At 44.6% G+C, this 18984-nt stretch overlaps 1 protein-coding gene across 4 annotated transcripts in view; it reads right to left on the reverse strand.

Moving 5' to 3' along the window:
* Positions 1 to 5706: 5706 nt before the first annotated feature.
* eya1 (EYA transcriptional coactivator and phosphatase 1) overlaps positions 5707 to 18984 on the reverse strand; it is a gene marked incomplete at its 5' end in the record, with an annotated part of 29541 nt that continues 16263 nt past the window's right edge. For all 4 annotated transcript variants that reach the window (XM_079234453.1, XM_079234451.1, XM_079234452.1 and 1 more), the window contains 6 exons: positions 5707 to 5893; positions 8011 to 8111; positions 8932 to 9053; positions 9371 to 9485; positions 9704 to 9864; positions 9984 to 10042. In XM_079234453.1, coding sequence (XP_079090579.1) covers positions 5813 to 5893; positions 8011 to 8111; positions 8932 to 9053; positions 9371 to 9485; positions 9704 to 9864; positions 9984 to 10042 — 639 coding nt within the window. In that variant the 3' untranslated portion in view covers positions 5707 to 5812. The remainder of the gene's footprint in view (positions 5894 to 8010; positions 8112 to 8931; positions 9054 to 9370; positions 9486 to 9703; positions 9865 to 9983; positions 10043 to 18984) is intronic.

The raw sequence follows: 18984 nt of genomic DNA on the forward strand, positions 1-18984 counted from the left end.
AGTAAGGTTATATAATATACCCATGTGGCCATAGCTTCTTGCAAGTGTAAAATAATTAAATGTATTATTTCGAGACATAAAGCAGGAGCAGGACCAAGAGGAAAAAGAACACCTACCTATGAAACAGGGTTCACCTTTCCTTCATTTCTACTTATAGAAAAAATAACATCACCCGTGACTTATTGAGCAAAAACAAGCCAATGTGGGACGCAAGCCTGTTTTATTAACCGGATGACATCGAGTTTATTAAACTGGCTGAGAGGCTCCTTCTGCTGCTAGACGAGAGGGAGCTTGGCCCGGGTCCGAGACCCAACTTGGGAGAGCCAGCCCAATTAACACCCGAGAGGGAGGTCCTTGCAAACACACACATACACGTTCTGAGCGTGCACAAACACATATAAACACGCTGCACATGCTCACACACAGAGCATACAGGGAGGTCTGGAGGGGCAGCAGCAGCCAAATAAACCCTCAGGGACCCGGTAGCTCATAGCTCAGTTAGCTCAGAAGTCCTCCACGTGCACATTTACACACCCGCCCTCACAGTTGTAGGGTGGCCTTACCTTGCCATATAAATCTCTGCCACTCACCTTCAAATGGAGTGGCGCGGTGGGCCCAGTAAATATGAGGGAGTGTGTGTGCGTGTGTGTGTTTGACCGCAGACGCAGGTGGAGCTGTGGTGCGGTTGGGCAGACTGTGAGCATCGCTCCAGGCCCGGGCCCTGGCAACGCAACACTACGACCTCATGGTGGTTATGAGCCGTGGTGAGAGGTGATGTAAAGTGTGCCTTTGTTGCTGAATTTGCTCAGTGAATGAACTTAAGTAGCTGCTAAGCTACAGCAGTTGTTGAACGAGTAATTATTTTTTGTAGGAGGCACGCAGCGGGAGTTTCTGCATGAACTCCCAAAGAAGTTACTTTGAATATAAAAATAAATACTCAACAATCAGGAGGCAAACACGATTAATGCAGCATCTTGATGACTGGCAGTCGGACAAACATGTCAACATGTCTCTGAGTTACAATATTTGCAGCGACTACTGCTGTGATAGTGTGGCGTGTAGCATGATGAGCGGCAAAGGCTGCCACTGTATCTCAATGCTTTATTGAAACAGCATGGGATTTGTCAAATCAACTACTTATAATAGAATAACACATCATTTGCAGATTCCAGAAAACCCTAATACATTGCAAATATAATTTCCTCATCAGTGGGTGCCTGCATGTGTGTGTGCGTGTGTGTGTGTGTGTGTGTGTGTGTGTGTGTGTGTGTGTGTGTGTGCGTGTGAGACCTCTTTGAGTCATAAACCACTCTGCACATCCATTAAAACCAAATATTTTTCTACACCAATCAGACTCAAACTCTCCACCAATGTATATGCAGTCTAGACTCACTTGGGAATGCCTCGTCTGTGTGGGACAGGCATAGCTGTGGACGCCTGGCCCCTTCGGAGTTGACACTCCTGGCTGGGATCCCTGGCATCCACAGCTTCCTGATTACCAGCTGTCCCTGCCCAACTCTGCCTGTCAAATCCCAGTAACTGAGAAATAAACAAACAGTAAACAAAGGGCCCAGTTTAGCACCACCGCCCGCCACAGTGCGACAACAGGTTTGTCACTCTCGCTGCCTGCGAGGGCTAAATGAGCACTCTGGAGAGGAGCGAGGAGCCTTTCTCCGTCTGAAAACCCCCGAAGGCGGAGCCGCAGTCAGTAACAGCGGCTTTTTTCCTCCAGCCAAACCAGGAATAACGAAATGCAGATTGAAACAACCCAATAACGTGTCCTTTTGGTTCTTAGATTGAGCAGAAACTCCTTGCAGCTCTGCTAAGGATGGAGACTTTACGTCTCCCCTGCCCTTTTTTCTCTTATTGTCTCAATCTGTGCTAGAGAGACAACTTCCCCTATCTTTTGACACACTAGCCACCAAGAGGAGAACACAGGCCTATTAATAGGCTTCCTGCTCATAAAATAGATGTGGCAGATCAGGTTTTTTGGAGGGAGTTTGATATGCATGTAATACAATATTAGTTCAATTGTGATGCACCGTCAGAGGCCCCCTCTATGGAAATCTGCATGAAATCACTGTCTGGGCAAGGTCGTAAATCACCAATGGCGTTGTTTATTATTGCAGTACAGTTTTATGGGGGGCGGGTGCTTTGCTGGGACGTCCCGGAGAGGAATGCCCAACAGAGGACCTGCTAGGTAATGGCCCCTTTATTTCCACAAAGAGGTTGATGGGAGTTCAGTGAAGATCGGGCCTCTTGAGAATTACATGGTTACTATGAGCCCGGTTAAAGCATAGGAACACCAATATCTAACGAAAGCAAGCACATGACATGTTCACTGGATCCTCAACAACATCAAAGGATGATAAATCTCACGGACGATCAAAGTTCTGGTGGAGGAGGACTGTAAGTCAGGTACAAGCCACACAGACACAGACACGATCTCGGTCTTATTCTCGTTCCCTTCTGTTTTGCGCGAGCAGCCAGAGCGGCTGGCCGACGTGCCGCAACACCCACTTTTTCTTTCACAAAATGTCTGGTCTGGTTGTGTCTGAGTTTTTCTGCCAGGTCTCTCTGAGCATCGGGAAAACTTATCAAAGAGAACAGACCTCTATTCTGTGCTGCAGAGAGAGAGCAGCTCTCCTCTCCGAGAAAGACAGCCAGTCAGGACCACAGACACTACTTAGTCTTTCAGCTGTTCGGATATGGAAAAAGCACATTAGGGGGCATTGTGCCGGCACATTCCGGTGGTAGCGGCCCGACTTGCTTTGTCCAGCCTGGCAGACGCACACGCCTCACCCTGGCCATCACTCCCACTCCATCTGAAAACATAATTGATCTGGATATTAAACGGGCCGTGCGGCTCTAAAAAAGATTCCATGCATGCTTAATTCTTCAACGTGGTTTTGGAGGCCGGACACTTTCTTCCCTGTCCAGGCTAGTGTTACATGCTGGACCGTCTTAGCTGTGACCACCTCATAAAATACGCTTCATGAATATTTGTCATGTGTTATTTAAACTAGCTCGGCTCTCTATGACTCGGAGTTGTTTGATTTATGTTAATTACACATGGAGGCTACTACAGACATACGCTATGAGGATGGAAACATTACAAATACTGGGCTCAGTATTGGCTTAGCCTCCGGAGCCTCTGTGTGACACACGTTTTACATCGTCAAGAAAATCAAGCATTTTCTCACAGGAATTAGGACAAATATATAATTAATAGAAGTGCAATCACAAATATGTCAAGAGTCATCTTTAAGTCACGTTAGGTATTCCAAAATAAAAGCATGCCTTTCATTCAGTTGTAGCTTTGTTGTACGAAGTATTTTATTTTTACTAGCTATTGTGCAGATATAAAGGAAGTCATTAGCATGTGGGGGTGCGATGTTGTTTGGTCTAGACTTGACCAGCTCCAGTTTCTGTTTGCTTCCTGGTGGGATTATCTGAGGCCTGTGACATCAGTCCCAGTCTCTGGGCACTGGGGACAGATATAACATCATTCCAGTACTATTAACACACAATGGAAAGTAGTTCAAAGAAAACTATTTCGTCCACAGACAAAAAGTATGTTAATGTCAGTGTTAAACTGTGTTTTGCACCTATACTGTTTCTTACAAAATATTTAAAATTGTAGATTTAAATAAAAAAAATCAGAGTGCAACATGTAACAGTTCACAAATCAGTTTTATTAATTTAAACACAATCAAATAATAATGTCAAAAACATCTGTACACATATTTTGCAGACACAACAATCTTTTGCGTTTCACAATGAGGCCCATGTAGTGTAAAGTATTTCCAGTTTGCATTTATGTTTGCAACATAATAAAAAAAGCGTGCTGTATGAATCTATAAAACATTTCCTCTAGTTACCTACCATTACCTTGATCTAGCAGCAATATGTAGATAGAGATAGAGATAGAGCGGGGAAGAAGCTGTTCTGAGAAGGGGTGGAGTGGAGGTCGTTGGGAAGAGAGGGATCCAAATTGAAATGTAAAGGCCAACAGTGATCATGTGCAAATGAGGGAAAATTAGAAACACAACGAATGGGTTTCTGCTTAAGAAATTCACAGTCGATAGCACATGTCCTGTATGTTCACAAACCCGTCGAAGTTAGAGGCTTTTCTCTCAATGTTAATCCTGGTTTCCCCATCCACAGATGAAGAAGCATTATGGAAAGTCATTTTTTATGTCTTTATGTCTTTCAACTATTTCAAAGTGGGACACAGAATGTATTTTAAAAGTCGAAATAAAAACACTACATCATACAAAATTACGCTCGCTGTACAAGTTGTTATAGCGCTTGTATAAAAGATAATAAAACCTATTCAAGCCTGCTTGTCAAATCTCAGATTTTTAAAATGTTTGTGTTAAAATGGCTCTCATCTCAGGAGGCAGGAAGTTGTGAGTTTTCTCACTTCCACACCGAATCCGAAAAACATCAGAATTAAGTTTGCTTCCAGATATATGGGGTCAGGGCTGCAGGCTGGTGAAATGCCTTAAGGATAAAAGTTGTGAGCTACCATTCTGAATAACAAACACCCCCCAAAAAACCAAACACCTCTTTCCCTTTCAAATATGAGTCTAAAAGGACTTGCAGTATGACGTAGAGGAGACCTGTTATGCTGTATAAAGATGTGACTGACGTTTCCTGTCAGGACGAGAAACATCACAGAATCAAATGAAAGGTCATTGACACTTGACATCCATGCTTTTGGTCTTGACAAAACAATTTATCACAAAATCCCATTATCTACAGATTTGTTTACTGAACAAAACTTGAACACATCAACACTTTCAGGCGTCGCACAAGCTCGTGTGCGATGGGATGCCTTTAATTTTTTTTTTTTACTTCAATGAAAAAGCATTGCCACCTTTCAAGAGCACGTACCTAAATGAATATAGGAAGGAATAGTCCAGTGATTACAAACTTACACACACAAAAAAGATTTCCTCTATACACGATTGTCTCAGCATTGTAAATAAAGTTTTTTTCCTTAAATATTTAGAAAACTCCCTTTTTGTTGTTGTTTCTTCCATAATCGTCTTCCTCTTGCTGTGGTGTAAATAGTACTTTGTGAAAGGCACGAGTCTTTTGTCATCGAGGTACCTTCTCGGCGGCACGGTGCCACTCACAAAGTCTCCGTTCATAAATAACAAGTACAGGACTCCCAGGCCGGCGGTTAACAGACGAGCAGTCGCTTTGTCTGTCTGTGCCGTGACGGAAGAGAGACTAAAAAGTAGGTAGACGGATAAGGAACAGAAAGAGCGGGAGGCGAACAGCTAGAGGGACGAGGGAGAAATGTCACCACCAGTAGTCGTGGGCCTGTGGTTTTCTGTAGCTGAGTCTTGTGGCGAGGTGAGGCGAGGCGGGCGGGGCCATCAGTAGCTCTGCTCCCCTCACAGGTGTGAACCCTGACAGAGTCCCGGCACAAACAGGGGGCCGTAAAACACTTTGACAGCTTCAGAAAACGGCCAATTCACAGTAACCAGGGCAAGCAGCTGCAGCGCCGTAAATTCACCTCTCTCCTTCGCTTCCAGAGAGAGAAAAAAAAAGTTTAGGGTTAAGACGAAGTGTGACCATATGTCAGCACATTAACCGTGTGCTCAGCCTTTTTTTTTTTTTTTCCTCCATTCTCCTCTTTTTTTTCTTCCTGTGTAGTGGAAGACAGACGCCAGGCCGCACAGGGGGGTCTTTTCTGAGCTGGAGGGTCTGTGGCAAGCGTGGGACGGGGACGGAGGGCGAAGGTGAAAGGTTGCAGGGTGTGCTGAGGCGGAGCAGGGAGTACGATGGTGGTGTAGTGCTACAAGTACTCCAGGTCTAGAGCGTGGTGGAGAGCCATGAGGTCTGAATGGCTGGAGATCCTCCAGAAGGGCATGTTGTGCTGAGGGAGGAATACAAACGTTTTATTTAAAACATATTTAAGGAATGCATCAATTAGACAATGAATTCATTTGAATCAATCCTTTCAGTCATTTATCAAAGCAAAATATATATATATATATATTTTTTTTTTTTTCCGGGTCAGACAGAAAAGCTAATTAAAACATGTGACCTTTGCGAAACTGAAACGGGCATTTTCTATATTATAAAAATAATATTGGGCATATCAATTGATATAGAAAAAAGATTACTCGGAGCCCATCCTAGCACTTGCAAGAAGTGCCAAGAAGATGTTGACTCCTTACACCACAGCTAATACGTTCAAAGAAGGGAGAAAGCCTGGTCCTTTCACCAGGTAAAGCAATCATATCAGTAACACACGCCGACTGCACGTCCTGCTCCCTTGTGCAAACGTCTCTGCGGCCAAAGAGTACATCTGAACCGCTACCTAATTTCTCCCCTCCATTAACATGTAGGTTTATACCAGCAAACTAATCCAGGGGCTGTCTCCAACCTCAACAGAAGTGAACTCCCCACAGGGTCTTTTGAATGAACCTCCTGCCTGCCAGTGTGTGTTTGGGACAGTGCAAATGAGCTGTTGTTCCCAAGCAGAGGACGGGGGGAGAAACCCGAGTCGCAGAGAATGAAAGGAGCTTGTCAGGTAGAGTCCTCAGCTCCTCAGTGTGCGGAGCCCATTACACTCCCCTTATCAAAGGTATGGCCTCTCCCAGGCATATGTTCCGCTTAGGAGAGCCTGCACTGACCCTTAAAAAGCTCTTTGCTTTTTGTTTTGTAAATTGTCTTTGCTTTTAAGTTTAAAAGCTGCAGATGCTATCTCGGCCTTCTCTCTCAGGCGATGGTAATAACTGAAGGCAGAATTGTTTCGGGGATTGTGGATTTTTCTTTATAGGTGGAGGAATGAAGGCGCGAGAGAACTTTGAGACGTTTTGCTTTTGTAGTTTCACACAATCTCACGTCTGATGTGTGCCTCCTGACGGGTGAAATTGTTGTGTTATTTCAAGTCCTCTCTGATGTTGACACAGAAACCTTTTACCGCATGCCGTGTCGTGGGACTCCCACCTCTCAGACGGGGGAAAAAACGCCTTATCCTTCCATCAATGTCACAATCCAACAACTCAAGACTGAGTGAAAATATTCGCATCTTTTTCCACAATCATCCCTTAAGACCATATTCCCAGGGTGTGTTTGCTTTCCATAATACAGAGCTATTGCTTTACACACTTCTCCAGGATGAAGGTCGCTACTTCTTCCTAATCGCTGCCTAATCGCTCTTCGTCTGTCCTCACGCTTCTCCCCGTTGTTTACTGGAAAACAGGTGAAAAGGGAGCTGGAGGCTTTTCAAAGGGAAACTCCATGTCTACCCCCTGACACTGTGGCTCACCGTAGCTGTCAGAGAAATATGCTCTCAGGCCGCTGATTAATTTGCTAATGAATATCTGCTGTGGGCGGCTTACATGTTGCATTTGGTGCCCAACCAAACTTGGCAGAATCACTGAATACACAAATTGTGGAGCAAGAGCCGACAGGTAAGGGCAACGTGAGATTCATCTGAGCAGACACCGCTGGCTTTCTTGAACCGTCTCGTGCTAACAGGCTTGGCATTGCAGTAAATATTCTAATTTCATTAACAATGATTTAAGTCTCCTTTATGTGAGCTCTTTTTTACAATGTGCCTTCAACGAGCCTGAAAAGGCTAGCATTACACACACAGCATTCACGCTGCTCAGGGCACCGAGCAGGAATATATAATTATGCCATCTACCCTCCCCTGCGCTGTAAACCTGAGATGGTGGAGGAAGAGCACTGATTACACACTACAGACTTTCTCTCTTGTACCTGGACGCCCTATAAGAGGATAAACGGATGAAAGTAAAGTAAGACTGTTGAGGAGGAGAGAGCTAGAGTGCTGACTCTTTTCTTTGGAAAAGTATGGCAGGTATGTTTTGTGTTCTGTGAGCATTCACAATGAACTCCTGACCTAGCGGAGAGTAAAAACATTTTCTTTTCTCCTATCTCCGTGTATTTCTGATGAATGTTTTCACCAGAGGACTCAATGTGTATACAGTGTGTGGTATCTATTATTCCAAGACTTCTTACCTTTTTTGAGCCTTGCTCCTCTTCCACACCATCTCCAACAACAATGTAAACAACTTTCCTCCCGAACCTTTGAATTACTCTCTCAAAGCAGCTCTCCTTGCCTGTGGGGGAGTCGACAGCAGGATGTTAGTGGAGCGTTGAGTGGATGCAAACAGATACAAAAGCACTTGCACGGACCCACACTAAACACCGTCAAGTTGATTCAAAGGCGCGGGGTGACAAGAGCCCCTTTAAAAACACCACACACAAAAAAAAGGGCAGAGTGTAAACACTTTGAGCTCAGCTAGGAGATGTGATAAGATCAGGCCTCAGATAAAGCCAATCTGAAAAGCATTAACTCTGGCCTTCTGCTCCTCCACCATGGGACAAATGGCCTTAAATCAGCCAAAATCACTCTTGCATGCCACAGGGTCTGGTTAGGAGGACCAGTGCGCTTAACGCTCCGAGGAGCCCTGAGCTACAACTCTGCGCCGATGGGCCCGAAAACGTTGCGGGAGTGAAGCTTGATGTTTATTTTGCATTTGAAACAGTGAAGAAGGGGAAGGAGTTGAGGGAAAGGGGGGAGATTGGAGAAGGAGGAGGAAGAGCGGGGGTCTTATTGCTGTGGAATGACATAAATGTGCAGAAGTGGTTTCATATGCAGAGACTGAACAGGAGAGGCCTGGGGAGGCCCAGCGCAGGCCCAGCTCCAGGAAAATAATCCCAGGCTGATTAGGCCTATTCCTTCATAGAAGAACATCAACGCTCTCCGGTGTCTGAATCTCCCACCCCATCCACGCCTCTGCCCCATCACTTAGGTAGCACGTGTGTCTTAATTCTTTACACTCACCAAGCTAAAACAACATGCATTAATGTCCCAAAGTGATAGATTGATCGCAGCAGACAAAACAAAAGAGGATTGAGATCACATATTGTGGTTACCTATTTTGGTTGCACTATAAATATTCTCGATAGGAAAGACTATCCCCAAGCCATAGAGCAGGACCTTAGCCAGGGCAGGGATGAGCTGCGTGGTGGTCACCAGGATATTCACACAGTTTGACCTGCAGAGGAGAGACAAAGGAGGAGAGCAAAGGGATGACATCATGCTAGATGACTCGGAGGGAGGACATAAGAAAACACAGTGTGCAATGTATCAATTGCTTCAAACATGTCGTGCAATGAATGATTGAATCACAGCTTCCTATTAAAGTCAGATCTCCCAGCACACTTTAACATATCAGAAGACAAAGTCTATCCAGAAGAGCACTGGCGGTTTCTTTAATAGTTTAGGAATATGGAGTTGACTTATTTACACCACATGAGAGTTTATATATGTGTGGTATGGGACTGCGTACAATTTTCCTCACTGGAGTCCTACCTTGAGTGGATTAATGTTAGTGCTTTCAGTGCCAGTGTTAACCAGGAGTCCGTCAAGGCTTCAATTTCTGCTCGCAATTGCAACCAGGCTTCCCTTTTGGCTGGGCCCAGCAGACCTGAAACGCAGGGTAACATTGTTTAGGTTGGACCAGCCCTCAGAATACCACTGAAATTTTCAAAATGTACCCTGACCAAGTGGTGAGGCATGTGTGCTTTTAGAACACACGCGCAGACACTCACACAAACGGCCACACGAATGAGGGCACATTCATCTGCAAACTCATTTCTACTCGAAAGATATATGTACAGAGCAGCGCTGCTTGTTGGGGATTACCTCCGACGTTATTTTTGTAGGTGGTGTAGATTTCTTTTACTCGTCTGTAGCGGAAAGCCAGTTTTCTCATCCAGTCCACGCCTCCCCGCACGCCTGTGGCCAGACATAGATTGGCACTGGTCGCCGCTGCGTGGAAACCGTCAGCGCCGAAGTTATACGTGCTGAGATGAAGACAAAAACAAATAATCTGTCAGCACAGGCTGCGCCGACGTTGTTGCAAGCAAATGGCACGGTTCATTCCGACTATTCAATCAAGAATGAAAGTGTTTTAGTGTTGTACCTCAGATCCTGGCCGTTGTCATCGGAGGACACATCGTCGATATGTACCTGGTCACATTCCTGGAAGACACAAAACGAATACTTTGAATAATGTCGGATTCACACACTAGTTCCACTTTCAGAGACTTTTCTTGGGAAAGGAATCTCCCCACATGTTCCTCGTAATTTCTCACTTGAAACAACATATTCATTCAGGAATTTGTGCGTTGGCTGGACACCTCCCTCTTAATCCCATTCGCCTTGACTTTCTCTTTATATCTTTTTGAATAAGTTCTCAACATTTTTCCAGCTTTGTCCAAACAAAAACCAACCTCATCATTAGTCAGAATGGACTGCGACCACTAGAGGGGTCTAAAGATATGCACACGCACAGACATAACCAATTAAATCTCAATCCAGCAACTCCAAACTCTCCCCAGGTTGGCATCTGAACAGCTATGTCCGCGAGTACTGATATAAATACATACAGTAGAAGGATGTATGCAGGCTAGCTAAATGCATAAAGAGCATTAAAGCACTAATGGTCTGTGCATGTGCATGCGTCTGTGTGTGCATCTCTAAACATGTGTGCAACTCCTCTTCTCCTTTGGGGTTGGCTGGCTCCTCTTGGAAAGGTAGAGGGATTCTGCAGCTCTGCACTGATTCCACCGGTACACAGTAACACAATCCAGACTTTCTGGCAAATGTAACCTACTAGAAAAATTGAACCTGATGCTAACCGCCAATGAAATTATGACCTCTGATTGCTGCTGCGCCACACACCAACACAGCCCCGGGGCCAGTCAGCCGGCAAAGGAGAGCAGGAGAAAGCAAAAAAATCTGTTATTAGTTTTCCATTTATAGGAGAGCTGTAGTGCCTCCCCCTTCACCGCCTCTCTCCGTCCCTCTCAGCCAGCTAGAAATGTGAGGGAGCCCTGCTTTGGCATTCAGATCAACACATTTCACTTGGGGCAGCGCAGAGAGAGACTAGCAACGCTTCTTTTTGCTAAAACGTGTGATGGCTAGCCATTTAGCCAACAGTAGTTTAAGCAATAGCCTTGTTAAGAGCAAAAGGCTTTGAAATTGAATGTGACGTCAAATTCTCAATTTGTTTCAGTCAGCCCTAATCTAGAATGAATAACAGACAGCATATGGATATCTCTACAAAGTAGAATTTCTCTGGAAAGCTACACATTTTAAATGTGTTTTGTAGCTGCCAACAATTGTAAGCCTCACCTGTTTAAAGTTACTTGAGAAATAATAATTTCTCATGGAAATTGAAACTTGAGGGAGAGAATTCCTCCGGTCTCAAGTATGAAAAATACCTCCCGATTTTTTAAGCTTTTTAATTAAGTTTCATCCGGCTGTTAAGACACCAAAACACAGAAAGGACTTCCTTGTTTTAAGTCAATCTAACTGAGGCCAAATGCTGACGTTATTGCATTCCTCTCTAATGCTAGAGCAGAGTAAGGGTAAGGGCTTTGGACTGTAAACCTTTTTTATTTTACTGGTTCCCCTCTGAACAAATTTTTCATCTCCCTGGATTTGTGGGGAAAAGGGAGGGAAGAGCGACGTGAGGAGAAACTCAAACCAGCTGTTCTTTAACAGAATTAAAATCTTGACCCCCCAACCCCTGCTCTAATGCAGCCATTCTCTCGCCAAGCCTCTCCCAGCGAGCCCTGAGATCCAAAGAGGAAAAGACTTTGACCCTGTGACCCCTCTCCCCTCCTCTCCGGGGCTCCGGCACCCCGATAAGGGGGTGGAAGGATAGAGAGCTGGGGATGGTGGAGAGCGGCGGGTAAAGGCTGGGGAAGAGAGTCCAAAGTGACCTCACATGGAGCGAGCGCTGAGCCCCACGTTCCAGAAGATGGACTGCCAATTGGAGATGTGGTGCTGGCGGGGGCTCTTAGCTCTGTTGGCCTAATCTGTTTCTAGACAATCACCGGCAGATCCTTAATAGTTGAAGAAAGCAGTAATTTGTCCCAGCTTGGAGATCTGCTGCCAACAAACATGTGGCTAATTTATGTTCACAAATTATCCCCCAAATTTTTTTCTCTGAGCGAAACTCAAGCCAGAGGTATTGGTGTGCTTAATTTCTTAAGTTGTAGAGGCATGCCTGTTTGTTTAGGAAAACAAAAAACTGCACCCTGGGTTAAGCGCCTCATAAAGCCGCCTTTCAAAGTGAGTGGAATGCTTCTGTTATCCAGTAATTACTTGCCAATCAGCCGACAGCAAAGCCCTCGTTTGGAACATCATTACCTAATTGTATGCTGTCTCCTGGTACCTTGTTTGATGACAATAGTTCCTCATGTTTGTTCTTCCCCTATAATGTGTTTCTTTCAGAGTCTGACAGCCAGCATGGATCAAAACAGCTATGTGAGAACCGTATTACTCAGCACGCTAATTAAAGGCCTACTATAGGTGCCAGAGCCAGAACTCCAACATGACCCGAAACACATAAATATGTCTCAGTAATTAGGCCTAAATGTGGCCATTATAATTGCAGCCTGATTATGAATGATTTGTCATGGACTTTTCCAAAATCCTCAAAGCTAATAAACACATCAAACCTCAACAAATGTGTTAAAACTCAAAAGGCCAAGAAAAATACACTGTAGCCCTTACATTTCTTTGTTTTCGTGTGTTTAAATAGTTTTTCATTCTGTAGATATTATAAAGCCTAATTAACAGCTGAACTGAGCTTGAGACCTCCAGAAAGAAGTTTTCTGTGTGTGTGCGCTGTGAATAAATGGGGAGGGGGTTGTTGGACTCCAACAATTACTGTTCCCAGCTGGGGCCGGCATAAACCTCTGCACTGGCTTCCTGGGAGGACAGGGAAAGCTCATAGAGGAGGTGACTGTGGGTAATGTTGTACAGTAACCCTTACACATACTCATTAGGAGGCACTTGAAGGCCTCGTAAACACCACAGAGCCATGGATGGTGCAGGTTCAAGTCACTTAAGTACAGTCGTATAGCCCAAGTGGCTCGGATGGAAAGAAACACTCCCAAAGAGGCAGTGGGGGGTGGATTATGAAATGCCAAATAAATAAAACATCTGTGTAAAATGCACACTGAGAATACAGATAGCAAAAAAGAATGTGTTACATAAAAAAGGTCACAAATATATGTTCTTTCTGTTTTATTAGAATTAACTTGTGATAAAGTAGCTCATAAATATGCATGCAAACAAATCATCATCAAGTCACCGGCTCATTAGAAAGCTTAAAAGAAAAGTAACCTGCTGCTATTACTTTGTTTGTATAAAATTAACAATGGAATGACAGGGCTTCAATATGGTGGCACTTTGAGGGGCAGTCAGAGAGTTTCTTAGAACCTTTTGAACATGTCTTTTCCGTCAAATCCCCCCGTCCTCCCCTCACCAAGCAAACAGCGGTCTCTCTAAAACCTACATCACCACTAACTCACACCAGATGTTCCTACTGTACTCAGAAGTGAAGACCCTCTACCAGAAGCCATCACAATTACTCCCTTAGCAAACACAACATATTTCTGTTAAATTTATCAGCGGTATTCTCCTCTTTCTTCTGAGCGACCAAACAGTCTGCATCAATACAGGAAAAATGCCAAAAAGATGCACAGTTGAAGACAGGATGTTTCAGCTTCGGGATGCTTCCATCTCTACATCATCCACTCTCTCTTCCTTTCCCTGTCTCTCTGTCTTTCCACCAGTCTGCTGAAAACTCCTCACCGCGCAGGAAGCTATCAGAGCCCTCTTTGTTCCCCCTGGAATCTGTCATTAAGCAATCAGCGATGACGGCCTGAGTCTTCCTGCGGCCCTGGAGAGAGCTCAGAGTGGTGACTGCAACAGTCAGTCAGGGAGAAGAAAGACAGGGCAAGTCAGCAATGCATGTTCCCAAAACACAGAAAGGACCACGCTATCAAAACTCTTCGACCTGTTTTCTTCCCATGAAGGTCTAGGTCAGTGTCCACTTAGTGGATTCAAGCTGCCCCACTCTGTCTCATCCTCTCTCAGGTGAGCTGTTGGGGTGGGGGTGGGTGGTCAAAACCGGAGTGTGCAAGATAACAGCCGTCATCACAGCATTCCTTGTGACCCTACAGGCTAATGCCATGTGAAAAAGGCTCATCCACGGTTCGCAGGTTCTCAATACCACCACTCCACCGGCAGTGGCTGTCATCCCCCCCGCGGTCTGTGACCCCCAGCAACTTCCTCCTCTGTTCCCACCACAGGCACCCCTGTCTGGGGGAGGAAAGGAGGGAGCGGTGGGGGCTGTGATTACCTGGGGGTCAAACACAGGATGTGGGTAACAAAGGGAGAGTTCTTCGAACCCACTTCATTCCAATCCACAATCTGTGCTTGAACAGCCACGGAATTCAAACAGCGGCGCCAAACAAAGCACAGGTACAGAAAAGTATATGCTGGTTTCAAAAAAATTCACACGATCAGGAAAAGACGGAGTACGCTTCGCTCAGGAACAGAGGGATTTTTTTTAAAGTGGTCTGCAAGTCTAATGACTGGAAAAGTTGAATAAAAACAGAATCACCCCACAGGTAGGGAGTGAAAAGTATAAATAGGGTATGTGTAATGGATAAGCTGCTTCTCATTATTTTAAATTTTTGCCGTTTAAAGTCCAAACCTCACCTCAAGGAGAGCAACATTATATGTAATATTAATCTTAGTCGTTTCAGCATTTTCCCTTCGCAACAAACGTATCCATAGAAAACAGTTTCATCTTGCCAAAAGGACTGTTGTTTGGACACATCTTTCTCCACAGACTATGCTGGACAGGTGCTCTTTAATTCAATAAATCAATTCTTAAATATCATCATTTGTCAACCGACAGTAATATTATATTTTCCATGCAGCCTCAACCCCTATTGCTATCGGCTGTGTAAGGATGGTGGGTAGAGGGTGGAGGTGAGGTGGAACTCTGTGGAGTGAAGATTGACAGGGTGGCTTTGAAACCTCCACTTTCTCTTTGTAGTCTTTCCAAAACACATCAGTGGCCTCGCCTCGAGACGTGATGGAGTTATGTCGAGGAGCGTGACAGAACTGCTGCATCAGTGGCCAGGCGCATGATGAAATACCCACATCAGTGTGAACGGAACCAAAGAAGCACATCTGACAAAATATACTTTACATGAAAATTGCCTCTTTTTTTTGGTTCACTGTTGCAATTTTGTTTCAGCTGCAAACTGTGTGCTGAACAAATTTAAAAAGAAAAATATCCTATTTCCTGGTTTCACAATTTTTCAAGGGCGCAGATCTCAACGGGTTTTACGTGTTATGATAGTGTTATAGAAATATGAATGAAAATATGTGCCACAAAGTGTACAGTGTACAGTTGGTGACTGATCGCCTGAAGGACTCGATGTCATGATTCAACGAAAAGCACAGCGAGCATTATGTTCCTCCTCACTGTGAGTAAAATCCTAAGAAAATACTATCAAGGAAAAGACCATAAAGCTACCAGTCATATGGACGGCGGGTACAGGATCTGATTCTCTACAGTGGGACATAAAACAAACAGAATGGCTCCAACACTAAGAGGCTCTGGAGGGCCATTTGAGCCACGAGGAAAAGGTAACCATGCGTTTCACAGCATCTCTCATTAACAGGCAGCCCCTGGGTGAGAGTGACAACCCTGGGACTGAGGCTGGGAGCTATAAAAGGTAGTCAGCTCACAGTGTCACAGGGTTGCTCCACAGGAGTGTGTGTGTGTGTGTGTGTGAGAGAGAGTTTGAGAGTCAGCGTGTACTTCCATGAGTGTTTGTACATTATGTATGTGCGTCTTAAGAATTTGCAGCACAACATTTTTAGCTTGCATGTGCATAAGTGTGTGAGAGAGGGTTGCCCACAGCATGGAGGCATCAGTGGACTAATTTAAAATGTTCCCACCTTTAGAGACCTTTCCCCCTCTCTCTCGCTCTGTGAGTGGTTTGCCCCCATGCCCTTTATCCTCCAGACGGGGAGGGTTGCTTTCTCACCCAGGGAAGGGGGAGACGGCCGCCCCCCGTACCCCACTGAGAGGGGGAGCACAGGGGGCTCGGCCAGCGAGAGAGAGAGGCCCCCGGTTCCCATATACCGCTCGGAGTTAGCGCACCTACAGTAAACTCACACCCTGAGTCACAGCAGAGCTGTCAGTCTTCCCGGAGAGCTCAGCCTCAGTGGGCTTCATTACACACATCACTTTACACCGTCAATTCACTCCACGTTCAGCCGCACACCCAGCGCTGGTGTGAAAATAGTGAGGCAAATTTATTATATTATAAATAAGATATATGAACAAAAAATCTTCTGAGTAATTTACGTAAAGTATATTATTTTTCAAATCATTGTTACTATAATTATTAAAATAAACAATAACTATACTGATGCTACCTTTTCATGAGGATGTTGTTGTTAATTAACAAATTACAAGAAATGTACATTTTGTACAAAATACAATTTTAGATTATGGATTATTTGTTTATCGCTGTAGTTAATAAAATATAACTTCTTCTACAAGGAAAATTAATACAGTGGAGCTCACATCAATAGGGATCATATTGCCTTGAATTACTTTCCTAATACTAACTTGAGTGAGAGCATTTTTTAGGATAAAAACTGTGCTGTTCATAGAACACTACACCCGTCTTTAAAAGGGCTGAGCCACAAATGCTTTGTGTGGAACGATCGATAGAGAGATCTGAGTGTGTGGGTTGGGAGGGGAACTCTTTTGGGGAGGTGCGGTATTTCTTGGACGCACAATTCTATCTCATGGTGAATTAAAAAAGAGAGCGCTGATCCAGAAAAAGGTCAGAAGTAAAAAGGGAGAGAGAGACGTAAGGGTGAAACTGATCCCTGCTGACCTCTTCGGCATGCCCTCTTTCTTTTTATGACTTTCCTCAGAATTGTCACTCACCAGCTCTATCAACGCTCTGCAGCCTCCATTTACACACACACACACACACACACACACACACACACACACACACACACACACACACACACACACACACACACACACACACACACACACACACACACTCTCTCTCTCTCTCACACACACATAATACACAGAGAGTTGTCTTTGGCTTTAGAAGGCTGAGCAGAATATTATGATTAATTGTGATGTTTAGAGGCTTGTAAACAACTTCCTTGTGAATTCAAAACAGATTAATTCATCTTAAAAACTAACATCCTAAAACAAGCAACATGATCTGGGACTGCACATATAGTGAAGAAGAGGGTACATTGAGTCCATATTTAATGTTCTTCTGCAGAGGCGGGCAGGACAACAGTGTTAAGTCTTAGATTGACCACTCACACACACACACACGCACACACGCACACACACACACACACACACACACACACACACACACACACACACACACACACACACACACACACACACACACACACACACACACACACACAGGCCACTAACTCTGCACCTGTGTTTCTGCACAGCCTCTGGGGTCTCCCTTTATGGCTTAGACTAAATTAGATGGACCATATGCATTTCTGCACATGCTTAAATACATAACTGCTGCTGGCTGTGGTATTTATAGTTGGACTCCATTTAGCTTTATCTGAGATGGAGGGCTGTAAATCAGCAGAGAGGAAACACAACTGGTTAGGCATTGCTGAGAACTGGCACTTAACACTCAGAAAGGCCCGGCTCCGTTTAAGAGGAGAGATCAATATGCCTTCAAGAGAATGTCACTCCTCCTCTGGTATGATTGTTAATGACAATCACTGCAGCGTCTGAAAGAAGTCTTTAAATTGGACGTTCTAAAAAGCATTCTTGGAGCGGACCACACGTTGCTCTTTTAGTCATAATACTGCTCTAGTTTTAGCTGGAAAATGTCTAAAGCCTTAAAGTGTCAAAACAAAATCTAATAATTTCGTTACTGAGATAGAGCAGAAGAAATATAATCGTTGCATTTTTCAATAATTTTATAAGCAGCCTGAGCTGCCAATTCGTCTGTGAATGGTTTCATCACAGATGAAAAGGAATCAAAACACAGGACAGATGTTGAGCAAAACCACATTTAAGCGTTGTCACAAACTGCCATTTTTTCAAATGATTGGGGCACATCTATTAAATAAAGTGCAGCTACAATGGATTCTACATGGCCAGGGCATAAGGAACTATTTAACCAGTCAATTGCAGCCAATTAACTTTGATCACGACGACTGCGTTTGGAATCTCAGTCACTCGTCTGTCTGGGAGAGGATGAACCTTTCCTTTCCCTGTTTTTTCCCTCCTTCTTGGGTTTGCTTCGTGTAACACTGCCGAAACATGGTGGTGAGTAATGAGACTTGGCAGACTGGGCACAGATCTCTTCACACTTAAGTATCAAACAAAACATTTCCTCTACTGTGAGGTCAGCGGAAAGCAGGACACTGAGGAAAAGTGCTGGGTCAGTGGGATCAGATTCACTGGGAGAAAGAGACTCAGAGGAGGAGGCAGGGACACAAATCGCAAAAATTAAAATCATAGACAGATAATTGGATAGAGTTAGAGTGTTGAGGGATTTAACATTGAGATGAATTGCTTTGTTTATTGTTAAATTGTGATGAGCACTAATAGATAGCTGGGTATGGCATCTGGATTTGAAGGGAGGACAACTGTGGCACACACTTTTCTGTACATTCAGCCTGAGCCTATAAGCATCCCAGACCCTCTGGTCTTTTACCTCTCCCCAGAGTGAAGCAGACACTCTAACATCCCACCACACACACCTCCCTATCCTTGATCCCTCTATTCCTGTGCCCCAGAGGCAGATTTGACACTCGCTGTACATGAATCAGGGGGGCAAAGAGGAGTGGGAGGGGGTTTCATACTGTGACGCTGGGGTCTGGGGTCTAGGTGGACTGCGACACCAAGCACACAGCATGACACAGACAGACAGAGCGGACGCAGAAACACTCGAGCTTGACAAATTGAGCTGGCCGCTATGGGAGTGGAAGGAGGTGCGCGGTGGGGGCAGGCCTGGTGACCCAGGAATGACGGACACTGACAGCACATGTAAAATTCATGGTCTCCCTTG

The sequence above is a fragment of the Taurulus bubalis genome (genome assembly GCF_910589615.1).
Source record: "Taurulus bubalis genome assembly, chromosome: 18".
Lineage (NCBI taxonomy): Eukaryota > Metazoa > Chordata > Actinopteri > Perciformes > Cottidae > Taurulus > Taurulus bubalis.